At 42.6% G+C, this 18,098-nt stretch overlaps 2 protein-coding genes across 19 annotated transcripts in view; both read right to left on the reverse strand.

Annotated features, from left to right (window-relative positions):
- Positions 1–632: 632 nt before the first annotated feature.
- On the reverse strand, positions 633–10,951 carry fam20b (FAM20B glycosaminoglycan xylosylkinase). Of its 3 annotated transcripts, none has more exons than XR_908696.4 (11): positions 10,770–10,951; positions 9,056–9,138; positions 8,650–8,956; positions 8,314–8,561; positions 8,146–8,232; positions 7,955–8,064; positions 5,375–5,546; positions 4,425–4,616; positions 1,819–1,878; positions 1,331–1,733; positions 633–1,252 (listed from the first exon to the last, which is right to left on the reverse strand). XR_908696.4 is itself a non-coding variant. In XM_078946261.1 (11 exons), exons 4-11 carry the CDS (start codon positions 8,776–8,778, stop codon positions 1,502–1,504), a joined length of 1,230 nt encoding a protein of 409 aa, XP_078802387.1. In that variant the 5' UTR covers positions 8,779–8,956; positions 9,056–9,138; positions 9,414–9,479; positions 10,770–10,908; the 3' UTR covers positions 633–1,501. The 3 variants fall into 3 exon arrangements, 2 of the variants coding, with proteins under 2 accessions (XP_078802387.1, XP_004068224.1); XM_078946261.1 differs by adding an exon at positions 9,414–9,479 and having other exon boundaries at positions 633–1,733; positions 10,770–10,908; XM_004068176.5 differs by having other exon boundaries at positions 633–1,733.
- Positions 10,952–12,246: 1,295 nt separating this feature from the next.
- The window catches only part of ralgps2 (Ral GEF with PH domain and SH3 binding motif 2), a 62,561-nt gene continuing 56,709 nt past the window's right edge, over positions 12,247–18,098 (reverse strand). For all 16 annotated transcript variants that reach the window (XM_078946253.1, XM_078946257.1, XM_078946256.1 and 13 more), the window contains 4 exons: positions 17,674–17,766; positions 16,076–16,181; positions 15,437–15,528; positions 12,247–15,343 (listed from right to left, as the gene is read on the reverse strand). In XM_078946253.1, the coding sequence (XP_078802379.1) occupies positions 15,314–15,343; positions 15,437–15,528; positions 16,076–16,181; positions 17,674–17,766 (321 nt within the window). In that variant the 3' untranslated portion in view covers positions 12,247–15,313. The remainder of the gene's footprint in view (positions 15,344–15,436; positions 15,529–16,075; positions 16,182–17,673; positions 17,767–18,098) is intronic.

Here is an 18,098-nt window from a genome sequence, read left to right on the forward strand (position 1 = left end):
TGGCTACTGACAAAACAGGTGTCCTACATCATCTGGTGTGTGCGAGAAAGACACATCTGCTGGAGGGGGACACCTGCCAGATGGTTTGAAAGTGAAGCTGTCCCTCATCCGGAACGACGAGTGTTAGAAAACCCGGCTGAGAACGCAGCTTCAAACCGCCCTCGTTATATCGCCATGATGCCACCACAAAGGACGAAGACACACATGCTCGGGAGGGGATGTCCCCGGGTGTCAAATCTTCAGATTTAGGGGGGGGGGGGGGGGTGACATTTTTCTCGCCATCTGGAAAAGATGATGGGTATTTCAATGTGAAAAGTGCTCTGAAAAGATAAGGAAAGTCTCGAGTTTCTGGATGCACAGCGTGATGTCACTTTTTTCATCAGCAGCCCACACACATCCTGACAGATTCTTGAACTGAGGTGAAACTCTTGCCTGTTCTTGTCTTCTCAGGATTAGAGCTGAAGACGAGGTAGAACCACTTCCTCCCAGGTGTCAAATAACCCCCCCCCATCCTACAAGCCCTCAGGTGAACCCTCCTGTGAAGAAATGATGGTGTTTGGTTTTCATCCTCAGTGTTCTAACAAAACGGCATCACTTAAGGTAAATGCTTAGCTAAAAAACAAACAAAGCAGTGAGTCTTCTGTATTTATTTTATTTTTTTAATTTCTAATAAATTACGTCTTAAATAAAAGTTCAATCTGAATTGGAAATAAATCAATGTGGTTTACAGAAAGTGAGTCTTTCAGGTCATCATAAACTCGATAGCATCCACGAGCGGTGAGATGTGTCTGAGAAACACTCTGACACATCAGAAACGATGACTAACGCGCCGCCGTCCAAACAATAACAGGAAAAGCAAAACGAAAGCCCCTCAGCCTGAAAGCTGCATGGCGAGAGGCCGGCGCCCGCCGCCTGACACATTTCTGAAAGGGGCCTGGCCCTTTCAAGTGGGGAAGGATGACTGAGAAAACCAAATTTAAAAACAGACCTTAGTTTAATGCTGGAGATGAACCCACACAGCAGCAGCACCCCCTTTTCTATCCCATTCAAGTCACTAGCTTCTCATAAACGGCACAATATGGCCCAACATGCACGCCTTACAGTTTTTTTCTGCAATGGGGAGATGCCATGGCACTGTTCCGCAGCAGGTAAATATGTACACTAATGGGACATGAGGAGTCTTTTCTCTGCTCAGGGTTCAGTCTTGATTCATTCATTCAGGCAGTTTTTGGACTCTCTCCTCCTTTGTCTCCTAGAAGAAAGAAAAAAAAACCTTCTGGGAAGAAGTTGGCACCAAATCCAGTAGTAGTATGAAACGGACAGTCCTTACAGTAGATACAGTCTTGACTGCTTAAGGTCCTGAGTTTTTGCAAAGTAGTCACGTTTGAGAAGATCCCTCATTTTGCCAGAAGAAAAAAAATAAAGAGATGAGGCCGTCTTTGGTCCTACGTGTTGATTCTTCCTCCCCTCAGGACCCCCGTCTTGCCTCCTCCTCCCCTCTCTAAGGGTGTGGGAGGTTCATTCGGTCCTCTATCAAAGTGTTGTCCGGTCCCTGCGCCTCCACACACTGCTTCACAGTCGCTATGACTCCAGACAGACGCCTATCCAGGGCTGCGAGGTGCGGTTCGGCCAGAACCGGGTGGATGGGATCGAAAGCCAGAGCCCGGCGCATCGCTGAACTCAGAGTACCACCTTTCAGAAAGTTCAGCCTGTTCCACGTGGAAACGCGGATCCTGTCAGACGAGCAGAGAAGCAGACAATGGAAGTTTATCTAAAGAACAGGCCTGACAACTATACGGTAAACATTTCCTGACTTACATGCAGCACTGGTAGAGCGGTGCCAGGATGCTCCGTTCATCCAGAGCCGCATTGCCAAAACTAAAGAAAGAAAGAACAAGGTCAGGAGAAGAGGATCCATCAAAGTGCACGGACACAGAAAGCCTCTGCTAGTCGAGCTGTAGCAGTTTCTCCGGATCATTCACACAAAGGCTTTGAGAGCTGCATGTCAAAGCTGCAGTTTCATCCACACAACACTCCGATGCCGAGCGTTTCCGCAGAGCGCCTGGGGAACGGAACGTGTTTTCATTTGCTTTTACTGATGCTGCTTTGCAATGGAGGATGACAAAAGCGAAACTTTAAGAACATCAACATATTTAGAAGTCTTTACATTTCACACACACCTTGCTCCAAAATGACCAGCAGATTCATTTCTTTACAGTCATTGCTCATTTGTTTTATTATAAGGCGCCTTGCTTAAAGGAACGGTCAAAGCATTGGAACCTCTGAACTGCAGCCCAGAAGATGGATGGACGACAGTTTCACTGAACATTTCCGCTGGTGGGTTTTGATTTTAGATATGATCACTTCAAATCCAGGGATCTCGATGAGTCAATGTTGATAAGAAAAAACACAAACTGAAAACATCAAAGGAAACCGTCATTACAAAGCAAATGAAAGACTTCTGCAAATCACGAGCTGTGAGTCTGCTGTTAATGAAACCGAAATTACAATTTCTGAGCAAGTCTCATGTCTGATTTAATGTTTGTGTTTCGGAGAATCAGCATCAGTTCAGAAGACCTTCATCACTCTCCTCCATCCAAAAGTGCAGCTTCGTTCCTGAACCTGCTCATTTTTCAAGTGAGGCTAAAGTATTGGAAGATGTTCCTGACAGAACAGGTGTATGCGTTTCCAGGTGTGTCCCTGCAATAACTCAGTTTCCATCGACTATGAAATCGTGCAACTTGGATTTGCGATAATTAATTTGACTAATGGAAAAACCACAATTTCAAAAAAACTCATTTATCGAACAAAAGATTTTTGCGTTTGGAGGAGGAGGTGGTTTTTGCGGCGTATTGAAAAGGACACATTTCACAAAACTGCGATGGAAACACGTTTTCCAAAGTAAATGAGTCGCATGACTTTCTTTCTTTCATTTCTTACTCTTTTTTGGTAGGAACTGGCCGCCTTGGGCACCGCACAGTGGGCGCCACAGGAGGTCCCGCAGCTTCCCACAGCTCATGGATAGTAGAGCCGGTCAAGTCGAATTGTTGGCTCCTCTGTAAAATCACCAACCACCATTTCCCAAAAGGGCTTCATCTGTAGCCCCTCCCACGTAAAAGGAGCTTACCGCTGGGCGGGTTTGTGTTTATTCGCATTTATGATTTTATAGAAACGGTGTAATTCTGTTTTTTCGACATTTCTAGAGTTTTAAACTTTCACAGTAAGTGATAGTTTAAGCTACAATTACAACTAAATGCCTGATTTAAGTTTTGCCTTTTCATACTGCATATATAGTTGAGCAAAATCCATTGTTAATCCTTCATTTACCAACTAGAATGTCCTAAAGAAGAACCTGGTGCATGACAAACGGACACAAGGACAACAAACCAATATAGGAGTCAAACATGGTGCTCCAGAGCACCAACCTGCGAGGTTTCCCAGCAATATTCCTGCCCCCACACACCGAACAACAACGGAAGTGTGGTAGAGGAGCAGCCAAGATGGGGAAGATCATCGATGATTTGCACCCACACAGGAACTGGTTTGTAATCCAGAGATTACAGTTCACCGATGGAGCCACAACCAGCATTGACTCACTGAACGCAGAGGACGCATTTCCCTGTCAAGGTAGAAGGAAGAAACAGGCCTCACTGACCCCCAACTCCTGGATTTGGGGGGGTTCGATGTAGTTACAATTGATTGTATACCAGACCTGGACTGAGTGACCCCTCCCCTTGGCTCCAAAAAGTCTCACAAACTTCCATTAAGAAATAAACAGCCGTTACTCAGTCATAATGTTGGTCAGAATAACTATTCTTGCTCCTTCCTTAAACATTTTCTTGATAATTCTAATGTTTTTCAAGATATTATAAGCTATTCAAGTTAAAAACTATCCAATCAGAAGCCTCAATAAAAGTGTGTGGAACCTGCTGACCTCCACGTTTGAAAAGTTTGACAGATTTCAGACCAATTGCTGCTTATTGACGTCACCTGGCTCCAACATGGCGGCGTCCAAATCACAAAGGAATAGTGACTGGTGTGGCGTTACCGCCCCCAAGTGACAAACACACCCCCTGAACACTGCTCGCAAACCCAGCGAGCGTGCAGGAGCGCAGTGAGCGTGGATTGCAACTGTGCAGTTGTAAAATGTGGGGTCGCTCGGGTAGCCTTGCGCAGTTGTAAGGTTCGCTCACTCAGTTCCTGGATGCTTAGTTATCTTTGCGCTCCTTCAATTAATAGCAGCCATGAAACACCATAGACTGCACTGACTTCATGCGGTTGGAGCCAAAAGCCTTTTTCCATGGGTTGCGTCACATTCACTTGGTCCAGCTCTAATTCACAGTCAGTGGTGGTTACAGAAAACACAAGGTGAGTGCGAGCTTCCCTCCAGGAGGTTTTCCTTTGATAGACGGCGGTTCCTTCACCTCTTTGCATTGTCCAGCAGGATCAGCATGCTGGCTCCTCCATCGTCCTGGAAGCTCTCGTAGTGATGACGGTCGGCGTTCCCGATGAGATAATCAAAGACAGCCGTGTCGATGACGTCCAGCAGCCTGGGCCCCGCGTCGTACGGCGGCATTTTCTTGACGGCGTCACAGTAACTTTCATCGTACTCCCATCTGTAAGCCAACACAAAACAAGTTTTAAACAGTCACATGAAATGGAATGCCTGCGCACTGGGGGGGGGGGGTTGTTAATACTGTCAAAAATAAAGCACCAAAGGACGTTTGCTGTTCAGTTTTTCTTTAAAGTTGACACATCATTTTTACTGAGTCATACGAGCAAATTGTCATGAAGACAGCAAGTTTTACCAGAGGATGCTGGGAAATTTCGCTGATCATTGCTATCCATCTACTTAACAGTGAGCATGAGCTGAATTTTCATCTTTCATCCAAACAACCTTTAATGTTGAAACAAAATCAGCAGCTACAGGAAAACAGGAAAGATCAAAGATTTTTTTTAAATCCATTTTCCAAACCAAAATTGCAACAGTTTCCATTTTCAGGATAATTTTTTTTCCCAGAAAAAAATGTAACAACAATGTACAAAATCATCTTGTTTTTGATTATTATCCATCTGAATAAATGATCTTAAATTGAGAATGATATTTAAAATCCAACTTCCATCATCTTTTGATCTATTCTAAAAGTGGTCTTTTTATTCGGATCGTTTTTAGCCAAAATAAAAACCTGTCGTTTTCTGGGACATGGTTTCTGCAGGAGTTCATTAAAAATTCACCTCTGAGCTGTGGGTGGGACTGTTGGCGCTCAACAACCCCGCCCCCAATTCCCGTCATCCACCTGTTCACACAAGTTCCCGCTAGCTTACAGCCGACAAATGTGAAATCAAGCTCCAGCAGCTGCGCGCCAGCACAAACCTGGCCAGTTTCCCCTCTCTGTACGTGCGCCCCCATGGGTGTCTGTGTTTCTGCAGAGGCCAGACGTCGGGCAGCCAAAGTGTCACGGAGCCCTCCATCACCTCTCCGTCTGCGCAGGCGGGCTCCGTCTCCCGGCAGTAGTAACACTTCCCATAGAAACATGTGTTATTGCCTGAAGACAAGAACCACAATGCTGCTGTAAGGACATTCTAGTTCATGCAAACCACAGAATGTAGAAACATTTTCTAACCTCAGTGATGATTAATATCAGGGTAGAATGGGGAACTTTTTTTTTTTGTTAATGACCACAACACTTTTTTAATGTTGGGGACTGACACTTGCATTGGTGCTGCCTTCATAGATATATTTACTTCTAGTCTAATACTTTCAAATATTTGATAAAAGCTCCTCTTATTTTCATCAGCCCATTGCTGAGAGTAAATAATGACAATGGCTTAAAGAATGCTAAAATGATGACAATAGGCGTTATTTTATGTTTTGGAAGAGACAACTTTCATTATCCAACTTTAAAAAAATTCTCACGTCTTAGAATGGTACTTACACAGTAATACAGAATGTAAATACAGAAATGTGATACAGAAAGTAAAAGCTTGTCTTATAAAGATCATCTTTTGTAGACCAGATCTCATTTCCAAATGTCAAGAATAAAAAAAAAAACAATAATAATAACAATAAACTGTTTGTTGGAAGCTCTTCAGACAGTGGAGTTACTCCAAAAATATGAAGGTTCAAACGTTCATCTGATAAAGAAACCATTTTTGGGACATAGAGTTGTTTAAATTGTGCGGTTTGGGGAAGATCTCACAGCAAACTACAGTCTCAGCAAAGTTTAAAGTCTTGAGGTCAGAACATCTGATAATCTCAGTCCTGGATTCTGATCGAGTGTTTGGAAGCTCAGATCTTTTTCAAGTACGTGTCCCACAAATGCTGGGCTGCTGGTTCAGGGGAGGTGGTGGGGGGTGTCATCAGGTTCATCATCACTCTGGGAGCTAATTTCATGACTACACTCGAACATGTCATTTAATTTCAATTTTATTTATCTAGCCCAAATTCACAACAACAGTCGTCTCAGTGGGCTTCTTAAGTCTTGTAAGGTAAACATACAATCAAAAAGGATCATAGATGCATAGAATTCAATAGGATAATACTTAAACTTTAACTAAACCAACTAAACTAAACTGACATCCCTGCCCTTAGACCCCCCATTCGCAGTAAGGAAAAGCTCCTAAAAAAAAACGGAATCTGGAAAAAAACCTCAGGGGTGCCCACATGAAGGAGGGATCCTCCCCCAGGATGGACAGGCGATTTACCAGAACTCAGAGAAGAATTAACTTATCCAACTCTACAACTACATATTTAAAGTCCAGCAAATGATCTTCATCCCAAAACACACGGCGCCCGTATGTGGGGGGACTCCCACGGGTGCACATGACTAAGGCTTACCCAATCAGCTCCTTCAATGCCACCATCAGTAGGAGGAGTAGAATGGAAAAGTTCAGATCCAGCCGAAGATAGTTAAAAAAAATGCACCAATCTGACATGTTTGCAGTTGTTCAACTTCACTTGACTGCATTGAAAGTTAAAGGTCATTTACAATATCGCTGGGTAGCTCGGTTGGTAAGGTAGAAGGCTACCACGCAGGAATCCAGGGTTTAATTCCCAGAGGGGAATAAACAATGGTACTGGGGGCAATTACCATATCAATGGCGAGTAATTCACATCACCCAGTGACCGTTAACGCTACTGCCTCCCGGGCGCGGCTCGTCTGCAGCTCACCGCTCCCCCAGGGGATGGGTCAAATGCACACCTAGGTGTGTGTACCACTTTTTTCTTCTTTATTTAAAGGTTATTCTGTCCTCACATGATAATAAAGATAATACACTCCATTTTCTTTATTTTTTTAAATAAAGAAATATACCTTTTGATGTCTATCAAAAAAATTTTTTATCTTAAAATGTTCTATTTGCCAGGAATGTTTTCATTTTTGACTTTTCAACATTCATTCTGAATATTTGTAAAATGTTTAAACTCTGCAGTTTTTAATGGTTTTTCTGAATTGGTAAAATGATTAGAATGTTTCCAATCCTCCCCCCCCTGGGTAATGTATTCCCTCAGATAAAATCCACCAACAGCCACAGAGAAATGTTCAAAGGTTCAGTCTCTATGACGGACAAGCTGATCTTTATGTGGTAAATTAGCGGAGTTCCCCTTTAATGAATGTGGTAGAAGAGGAAGGGATACCGTGTGAAAGGGTCCGCCACCTGCAGTCATTTGTTTACCTCGACATACTTGCTATGACAGAGAGACGAGCTCAGGGAAGCTAATGATCACCTCAGAGGGTTTTAATGATGCTTTATGAACTCATCTTTAGCTGAATGGGGATGAAGGTGTGTCAAACCAAACACCCTTTAGTTTCCTCAGATAAAAAAGGAAGAAAGGTTGCTTTAAAAAGAAGTAATTAAGAGGAAATTGGGGTCCTCTTGTTAAGGACAAAGAGAGCATTTCCTTTTCAGAAGTTTATTTTAGTGAGTGAAGATGAAGAGGTGGGCAGATACTCACCCTGTGTGAGAAACGTGCTTAGCAGCTGGTCAGTGGCCACAGGTTTGATCTCTGTTCGCAGGTTGACGTGTCGCCCTACAACCAGAGGCGCTCTCCTGAATCCCAGGATCCTGGGGAGGAGCAGAGAGGCCCGTCGACATCAGCTGCGTGTCGACGTCGAGTTAAGTTTAAGGAGGAGTCATGGGACCCACCTGTCCAGGTGAAAAGCGACCACTTCCGCGTTGTGTCGATCATAACCTGCATATGGTTCACCTTCCACTATGTGGTCTCGGTTGTACCTGAAGAAAACAGGAAAAAAAAACATTTTGGGGCATCAAATCCCTGTTTGTCATATTTATTTCTTTATTTTAAAGTCCCACCTTTTGGGTTTGAAGACTACTTTCTGTCCTCCATCCAGGACCAACAAGGCTTTCAGCTGCGTGCCCTTATAGCCCACGTCTGCACGCTCTATTCTCGCCGTGCTCATGGCGGTGAGCACAGCAGCCAGCTCGGGGGTCTCCTCCGGGTACACCTCCCTGGGCCCCACCCACTGGCTGGCAATCTCCCATGGAGACTGAAGGGTGTGGGTGAGGCGAGCACCACGAGGAAGAGAGAGGCTGGCTTCCATCTGTTCAGTGACAACAATGTTTACTTAAATCCGTCACTGTATACAGAATCGCATCCTTGTAGCGCTGCTGCACTTGCACGATGCTGACCTTACGAAATGCTCGGACATCCCGCCGGCTGGCTGCAGATCCTTCACCACCATCCAGCAGGAAGATCTTGGCCAGGCCCAGCAGGAGCAGCACAGCACACAGCACCACCATGCGCTGTTTGAGCTTCATCTCCACACTGACCGGCCCCTATCCCCTCCTCGTCCGTGTGTGTGTCCGTCCCCCGCAGCCAAGCCCCTTCACCCCTGCTGCATCGCAATGCACGACCTCCAACAACCCCACCGGCCCTTTAATGTGTGACCCCCTGAAGGTGTACAGTGTTCAGCAATCAGGGTAAACACAGCGCCACCTGCAGGGTTACAAAACGACAAAAGGAGATAAAGCCTGGAGTCGTTTGGTAGAACACAGGACAGTCAATTGGATGTTTGGGGAAAGATGATTGATTGACCTGATGGGTTTGGACGTCGGCCAAAGGCAGAGGGTGACCTAGCAGCAGATGACATGTATCATGGCCAACAAACCCCAATGTATCTACAGAAGGAGGGAAAACTGGTTTACACACTTTTTTTCCCTTTATATTAATAGAAAAAGGCAGAAATAGAAGCTAGTGGAGCTTTGCAGACCTAGAAATAATCCAACCATGTTGGACGATTTCTACAAAAGGTTTTCACTTTACATGCATTAAAAAATGAAAAATGTCAAGTTTGAAAATATACACAGAATATTTTTCTGAAAGTCTTCAAAAATATTGAAAAAGTTTTGGTTACAGATTATCTTTTGAGATTATTTTAGTCAGAAACTCTTACATAGGTGGAGGTTTTTTCTTTTGAACCACGAACGCCGACATTATCCAAGCCACGAGAGGCCTGCACCTTGTTTTACAGCCAGAAGGACAGGAACTGATTATGCACCAATTTAAAAATAAAATCCAAAAAGAAAGAGATTTAACATTTTTTTAAAAAGTGCATTCTGCATTATTGCCTTTGTGTTACATTAAAATAAATGTAACAACTTACTCATTTAAAGTGATTATGCAAAAAGACAAAATAAAAAAGAAATCTGTAAAGAAAGTGCATTGAGATCCAGAAACACTGACTTTTTTTTAGAAACCTGCACAAAAAAGCCACTTCCTGTGCTGTCAAACACTTCCAAACAAAGCAGAACACTAGTATTTAAATGCAACATTGCACAATGTATGAAACCTTAACATTTCATACAAGAAGTATGATTTTCAAAAATGTTGATTTTGGATCTGGAAAATGTGCAAATTCTGCATAACAACCAGTCCTAAAGGTAATCTGGGCTTCATGTAAGCATCTTGGAGGATTATTTACTCATCAGTTTAGTCTGAAACAGATGAAATATATTAAATGTGACCAACTTTTTTTTTTTTTTTTTTTTACCATTTACTCAGGATTAAAGACGCAAACTCGAACTAAACAAAAAAAGTGAGGGGAAAACAAAAAAACATTTATTTCTATATTCGAGGTGTTCCCTCATAAAAACTCCGGGTTTTAGCTGTAAGTTTCCGGTCTTTAAACCGGTCGTTTTCCCCGGAAACCCCCACAGTTTTAAAGTGTTCCTGACCTCACGGTGCCTCACTGAGCGCTATCGATCTGATCTGATCTGATCTGATCTGTCCGGTCATCATAGATAAGCGGAAACGCCGCAATAGAATAAACCAGTGTTTATGTCGAAAACTAGTCAGAACCGGCGTTAAAATATTTATTAGCAACCGATAAAACTAGTAAAATCAATGAGAGGACAGACTTTATCAAACAGTTACCGGACGAGATTAGATAACATGAGATAATTAAGCCAAATGGGGCCAAACATGTAAAGCTAAAACATCACAAATACGGCTAATTCGTTCCGACCCGGATTTAGCCACGCAGGCAGCCCGTGACAATCAGTCTTTCATACACTGATTGACGGGAGGGGGGGAAAAAACCCGGACTGGCCTGCTTTGACCGCAACCAAAAAATAAAAAAAATGAAAGCACTGGAAACCTTTAAATGCCACAGGTAAACATACGTAATTTCTCCTATCGGCACTCTAAGTCTTAAGCTAACTGCTTAGCTGTACACCTTACTCTATTAGCTGGAACAGCGCGCTAGCTGCACACTCACTGGTCTGTGTGGGTGCCCACCCGGATGGCTTACCTTTTCAGCCATTCGTTTCTGGCCACACGTCAACGTAGACTAGTTTTCAGTAAAGTCATGCATTACGAAACTGAAAGAGGAACGGATGCTAAGTCACACTGTCATTTTCAGTCCACTCGGTGGACCCCTTTCCTTTCCTCCGCCCTTTCGCTTGAACAGCTACCGTACCCAGGTGCATCTCCGCCTCCGCTCCAGCAGGGGGCAGTGTTTCACTGCCATGAAAACACCCCATGAGAGGTTCTCGCTTCGTGACTTCAACTTGGATCCAAGTTGATGTTTTTGAGAAATTTATTTTTCTTTTTAGCCTAATTCCATATGCATAAATGCAAATATACCTAGATATAAACCTTGATTACCTCTTTTCATTTGTGAAATTAAAAAAACACAGCAAACCTCTAAAAAATGCAAAGAACTTGGAATGTATTTGAAAAATATAATTTAAATAAGTGATAATACACTGAATATGCTCTGAAATCTTAATTTTATTTATAATCTACTGTACTATTTTACCCACCCCCTTCCCTGTTCATTCTCCTTATGTTGTGTAGGGATATGAAACTTTAACTTGGTTTTCCTGCACAGATATTATACAGTATTTATTTTTCCCCCCATTTGTCAGTGTTGTCAATGTTCTCTAATGTTTCTCTTTCTGTAAATCAGATGGAGAAATCATCAAAACATCTTATCTTTGAAAAATATCCACAAACAGAATGTTTAGGAAAATAAAATGACATCATCTAAACATTTATCTTTAATGACTACATTTTCCATTCCAAAGAACCTTTATAATATCACTAATCATAATTTTGGCAAAAATATAATATACATAACAGAACAAGGTTAGTAAAAGTCTCCCCCTTGTTAAATAATTTTAGCGAAGCAGATTTAAAAATATAACATTTTTTAAAGTATTTACATTTATTACTTTTTTTTTTAAACCCAAGGTACTATTATTATAGAGTTTTACATAATACAAAACACAATCCTGATGCATTAGACTTCCAAAATACAAATGACTAAAACAAGTGTTTGTAATATTGTAAAGCTTAAGTAAACAAAATTAGTAAGTTTTACGTTTAAGCATTTTTTTAAATTAACTTTAGTGTTTCAAGTCTGGTTGATTTTTCTGGTATCAGTCTTTGTCAAACTGTTTTATTCTCTGATTTGTTTTAGTAAAATGTCTGTTAGACTGGATGTACTGTACTTCAATTTTGTGCTGCTCATTAGAAATATTTTGAACTTCCTGTCCCCTTTTTATGAGAGCATGTTTTCCTGAATCCATGTTCTAGATTTTAAACAATTTATTCAGAAACTACAACTGAATTCAGAATTTGACACTATTTTTGGATATTTGTGTCCATTTTCATCAAGTAAACATATTATAATAATAGTAAAGCTATTAGGCCAATAAACCAACATCACACACACAACCTTCTGACACACAGAATGCAGAAATGTGGAGTAAAAAAAAAAAAGAGAAGGGCAGAGTGTTTATTGGTTCAGACTTCACACTTGCCAGCACATCACTCACAAGTGAGGTCACAGCGCCGGCCGCAGTCATGACACAGAGAAGCAGACGCACACAAAGCCAGGTGGAGGTCATTTGTACCCCTCAACGTCTCTGACTCAAAGACGATTGTGGAAAACACCCAACTGGTGCACACAGGCGCCACGCCTCCTCTGGTCGAACCCTCCGTGTGAGCTGAAAAAGTGTTTTGGCGTGAACATCAAGAACACGGAAAGTGATTTCCACCAAACAGTAGAAGTGAGGCAAACAGAGCATTTGTGGAGCACTGTCATTTAAAGGAGAAATCTAGTAAAGCTGAGAAATATAAAGCATGGAATCGACTTTCTTCATAAAACGATAAATAAAGATTGCCCTTGAAATGCTCACCCTCATTTTAAAGAAAAACAAAAAAGATTACAAAATCAAATTGAAAGGGCAAAAAGGTTGGCTGTAATTTGGCTACAAAAAAAACCACACATTTTTGAGTATATGATGTACAGAAGCTAATCAATGAGAGAAACTCATAATACACAAGAACACAAGTTTGCACAAACGCCGGTAGCTTCAATGTTGCTCTGCTTCGATCAAGTACTGAAAGCTGGGAAGTCCAGGTCAGTTTCATCCCATCGCCGTTTGTTTTAATGAGAACAACCCCCCAAAAAAAAGCTGATCCCTGCCAGCTGCATCATCTCTGCAGATTCTTTGAGATGAAGCTACCAGCATTTGTGGTTCAACACAGGTGAACAGTTGATAAAACAGCCATCTTGAACTTTATTGTCCGCTCACACCTTTGATTCAGAACCATCAGCGCCCTCCTTTACCATCCCACAGGGAACGCAGTCCAAAGCGCTTCCCCTCCTTTGTCACAGCAGTTCTGAATCTACCTCCGTCTGCACACGTCCCTGCTCCACACCCCACTGTGGAGGTCGTAGATTGACCCAAAAGCATCTCAACTATGATTGGGTAGCTGATGGAGCCCACTGCACAGCAGTGAGAGCAGCAGCCTTGAAGAATTGTCAGATTGGATTTAAGTTACGCTGCTTCAAAATAAAAATAGTTTTAAAAAAAAGTTGCGTGCTCAGGCTCCCAAATGCACACTCACATTACACAGGCTTGTCTTTGGCTTCCACATTTATCCCTCCACAGGTTCATCTACCATTTCCATTGGTTACCAGATAACAGCTCTCCAGATTTAGACTTCATCTCAATCAATAGCAACAGACCTAAACACACATATGTGGAAACGGTACAGTATACTGAAGTGGGGATGGTTTTAATACATGGTTGTGATGTCAAAACCGATGTGCTCTAGATAGAAATCAGTGCCCTTCTCGCATAAACACAACCATCATCCCCCAGCGCCTCCGGCGAGTTGAACTCCGCCTGATTCCACACTACACAACCCCGACTAATACAGTACATGCGGAGCAGTGCAAGGTTTAGACAAAAGATTATGTAAACATACAAAGTAAACAGCTTTTCAAAAAAAGTGGATTCATATTAGGTTTTGGATTTTTCTGGGTGCAAAAAGCACCTCATCATTGTCCTCAACAGCTTATTGCTCCTGTTCTCACCCGAACAAACAGCTACTGTCTTTCTCTGGCTCACTGATACAGCTTAGATGCACAAAAACCTAGATTTTCCATTTAAACATACTAGAATCTACACTCCATCCCAGCTAAGCTTTTTAAATTCATACCTTTTGGTCAGCTTGAATTAAAAACAAAACTATCATGCTATGGTTGGATGGCACCAATCCTTACTAAGGTGCCACTTCCATGTCGGTTTTTCTAGGCTGGGTCGTGGTTCATAGCAGAAAGAGCAACTCTCCTGCAGAACCCAACAAAAAAGGTCATAAAAATGCTAAAATAAAGGTTGCAAAAGAAAACACAATGTAACATTTCAAACATAACAGACCAACCTACATTTCTGTGCAATCATTTTCTAAATAGTAATACTGTGAAGACCACCTCACCCCGCTAAAACACCACAAAGAAGAAGAAAAAAAGAGCAATTAAACAGACTGAAGCTCCCTGTGTCTCCTCCAGACCAGGGAATCCAAGGAGGAGCAACAAAGATGACAAGAGATCATAAAAATGATGCTTTCTGAGTTCCTTTTGCTCTCTCTATCGTGGACCTTTTCACAGTTTCATGTTGTAGTGTATTATGTGAGTCCTGTAAATCCAGCACTTCTATGAGCTGGCGTCGCCCGGAAAGCAAAGAAATGCAGGAAAAGGAGTCTGTCAAACGGTGAACACAGCTTAGGTTCTGATCGTACCACATGACACCCCCCCCCCCCCCCCCCCCCCCCATCTGTCCCCCTATGCAGTTATACAAACACACACATTCAGACGGGACATTATTATTGTGGTTACTGAAAAAAAAACTAGTTTGGTAAAGTTTAGCGGGAAAAGCTGAGAAGATTGCGGAAACGAGAGCCCTGTTCCGGCTGGAACTGAGAGCGACTGAGAGCCCTTTAGGATTTCAACGATGCAGTAAAAAGAGTCTCTGTGCGCCCACCCAAGTGACCGAGGGGGGGCAAATAATTATACTAAGCACTTCAGAAAGTGTTCTCAGACTTTTTGATGTCCAAGTGGGTAGGTCCAAGGGTGGTGCGTATAAAGAGATGGACATATCAATTCTTAAAATGAGAAAAGAGTATGACAAAGACTGTCTGCACCAGTGAGGAGAAAGGAGAAAAGGAAGAGTCAAGGAGCATCCCTAAACCTCAAGGAATGATCCATGAGGGTACAAGACGAAGCCGAGGCGCTGGACTAAAGAAGGAGCAAATAGACGAGGAGAGCAGTGGTGCAGGTCCTTGTTCAGTAGTCAACGCATCCAAAACAGTCTCTTATAATCCACACACATCAACACACAAGGGACTCTGGTTAAGGCAGTGGTGGCAGGTGAGGCTGCAGCGAGACGGAGGCTAGAAACGCTGAGTCAGCTGACGTGGCTCGTGGCAGTGTAAGCTCCCACTACTGAGTCGGTGCTCTTCCTCGTCCCTTTCTTCTTTGCTCATGTGTGCTGCTGAGTGTCACTCAAATGACATCAGATTAGCTGGTGCCTGAAGAACGACGAAAAGAAAAGAAAAAAAGACTTTCATTTGTGAAAATAAACAAAGAAATAGGAAGCCGTGTGTGTTTGTGTGACTTCATACCTGCTGTCTGTTGCTCTGACAGGCAGCACTCAGATGCTTGAACCAAAGCATCGCATTCGTTCTGTTCCCTGCCTGGTACTTGTAGGTGTTGCCTAGGTAACAGAGACAAACAGTGTGAAATGACAGGTCTCTTGTTTGTACCTGCAGACTGAAAACTGTATGAAAGATGGCAGATGTCCAGGTCAACTTTAGACACTGGAGAATTAGAAACAAAGACAGTAAGGGATGTGCTAATGTTTGCAGATATTCATCCATATTTAGAACCCGCTGAATCTTTCAGGGTCACAAGGCTGCTGGCAAAGGAGGAGTACGCCCACAACAGGTCTGTTGCACAACCTCACACTCGCATGTAAACCTAGGGACAATTTAGGGTCCCTTTTGGACTGTGGGAGGAAGCTGGAGTTCCTGGAAAGACTCGGAACACGCAAACTGACTCCCCAGCTGGGATTTGAACCAGGGCTGTGAATCAACCATTACACCATCGTGCAGCCCTTGCAGATATCATCAGTAAGCAAAGATGGTATATAAAACTGTGCTGGAAATTCAAAAGCATCCAGTGAGATCCAGCTGAACAATAAGGACAGTGACCTTGTGTATTATAAAAAAGCTTTTGTTATGAATGAAGTGAAGGCGTCTCACCGTGCTCAGAGTCGGTCAGCAGAAAGACGTCGGGATGTTCCGGGTCATCAGCCATCATGGTCATGAGGCCGACCACACTCACGCTTTTGCTGGATGTGGACTTGAACTGGGAACAATGCCAATTGTCGCAATGTGACACACTTCCATCCATACATAAAAACTAATTACCAAAATACCAATGAAACTAACATTTGATCCAACAAAATTCAGCTAAAATTCAAACCTTTCTCCTAATCATCCCTCTGACATTAAATGTTTGTTTCCCTTTCGGCTTTTCCCATCAGGGGTCGCCACAGCGAACGAGTCGCACGGTAAACTTGGCAATGTTTTACGCCAGATGCCCTTCCTGACGCAACCCTCTCAAAGCAACCGGGCTTGGGACCAGCACAGAAGTAGAGAAGGGAACAGGGAGCAGCCCAGAGTCGAACCCTGGTTTCACGGACGGAAGGCACCGCAAACCAGCACGAGCTAAACCGGCTCCCTATCCCTCTGACATTAAATCTAAAAAATTAAAAAAATCTAGTTAAAAAAATTAGTAAAGATGGTGTAAAAGTCTGTTTTTATATCCTGAAAATATCCAGTTTATGGAGACGTCAGGAAGTCCTTAAACGAATAATAAAATTTAGTGTCGTCTACCGAGCTGGGCTATAAAGACTTTTTTTTTCCCCCCTTTTGACTTGAGAGTCATAGCTAGCATTAGTCCACAGAAAACCAGGACTTTAGCTTACATTTGTTAACAGTACAATAATCTGTTTTTACACCTTCCTTTATGCAATGATTTCCACAGCAGAAATCTATGAATGCAGCTCCTCCTGAGGGCTCAAACATAACACGTCTGATATAAAGTCTGGTCCTGCATAGATTCTTTCAGGTCCTTTATTCTTAGCACTTTAGATGTCAGTCATAGTTTGGTGAATTTCAAACTATCTTTCCTTCTCAGACAGACTGATGCTCACCCTAAACACAATCACATCAATGGCCTGCTGCTTAACCTGTTCTGTGGTTGCCACATGTTCTTTTAGGTCCTTCAGGTGCTATATTATCCCTCATAAAATGCTTAAGTGCCTTTCCCCACTATTTATTTGTTCTGCTTATTCCACTGCTAATAAATCCTGGTTTATGAGGTCTGCAGTTTGTTGCATTCTGCTTTATTTGCACATTTCAAACTGTGTTATCTTTTTCAGGAGTGGGTTCACACTGTGTGCAGCTTTGGATTGGGTCACTGCTCTCATAGTTTGGCAAATGCCGCCTTTTCGCACAACAAATCACAGTCTCTCATTTATTTCCTACATCATGTGAAAACAGCATTCTTTCCTTGGTTTTACGACAAAAATCTCTGTAGGAAAATGTGCATCTTGCTGCTTTCATTTCCTTTTCTCTAATCACACAGCAAACAAACCCCATAAGCTGTTTTTCTCCGAGCTCACGGCGTAATTAGGCCTTTTTAAGGGTGAGTAACTAATGGATCTCATGTGTCGTCTGTCTCCTAGCAAAGTGAAGGATGTTTTGAAATATTTGCTCTCGCCGCCAATCAACAACCGCCGCTCACGCGAAGACTAAACTTGTGCCACCTTTGACACGCCATAAACTGGACTTACATGCTTCCTCTCGGTGGCCTTGAGGGATTTGGCGGGATAGTAGTAGAGCTGGGCTCCACAAAGAGCGACCCAATATTTAGTCCACGCTGCCACCTGGACGAACAAACAAAAAAACAAAAAAACCTGGTCAGAACTTAGGGAGAAGAACTTATTCAGTTTATGTTTTTTTTTTTCAAGTCAAATGACTAAGAAGTATGAAACTTTTACCACAAATGGATAAAAAAAAAGCGAGGAATGGAAAGTATTTAAGAGCAGGGGGACTAAATGAGGCCAATAATTAATATTGCTGGAGCAGAAAAACCAGCCAGACAGGAGAAACAATATGGAAGCTTATAAATCATCAACACCACTGATGACAGTTTCACTGTCTTTTTTTCTTTTTTAACAGTAAATGAAAATCTCCAGGTCTCATTCCATCCCAAACA

The sequence above is a fragment of the Oryzias latipes genome, chromosome 4, assembly GCF_053564925.1.
Source record: "Oryzias latipes strain Hd-rR chromosome 4, Olatipes_Hd-rR_3.1".
NCBI lineage: Eukaryota > Metazoa > Chordata > Actinopteri > Beloniformes > Adrianichthyidae > Oryzias > Oryzias latipes.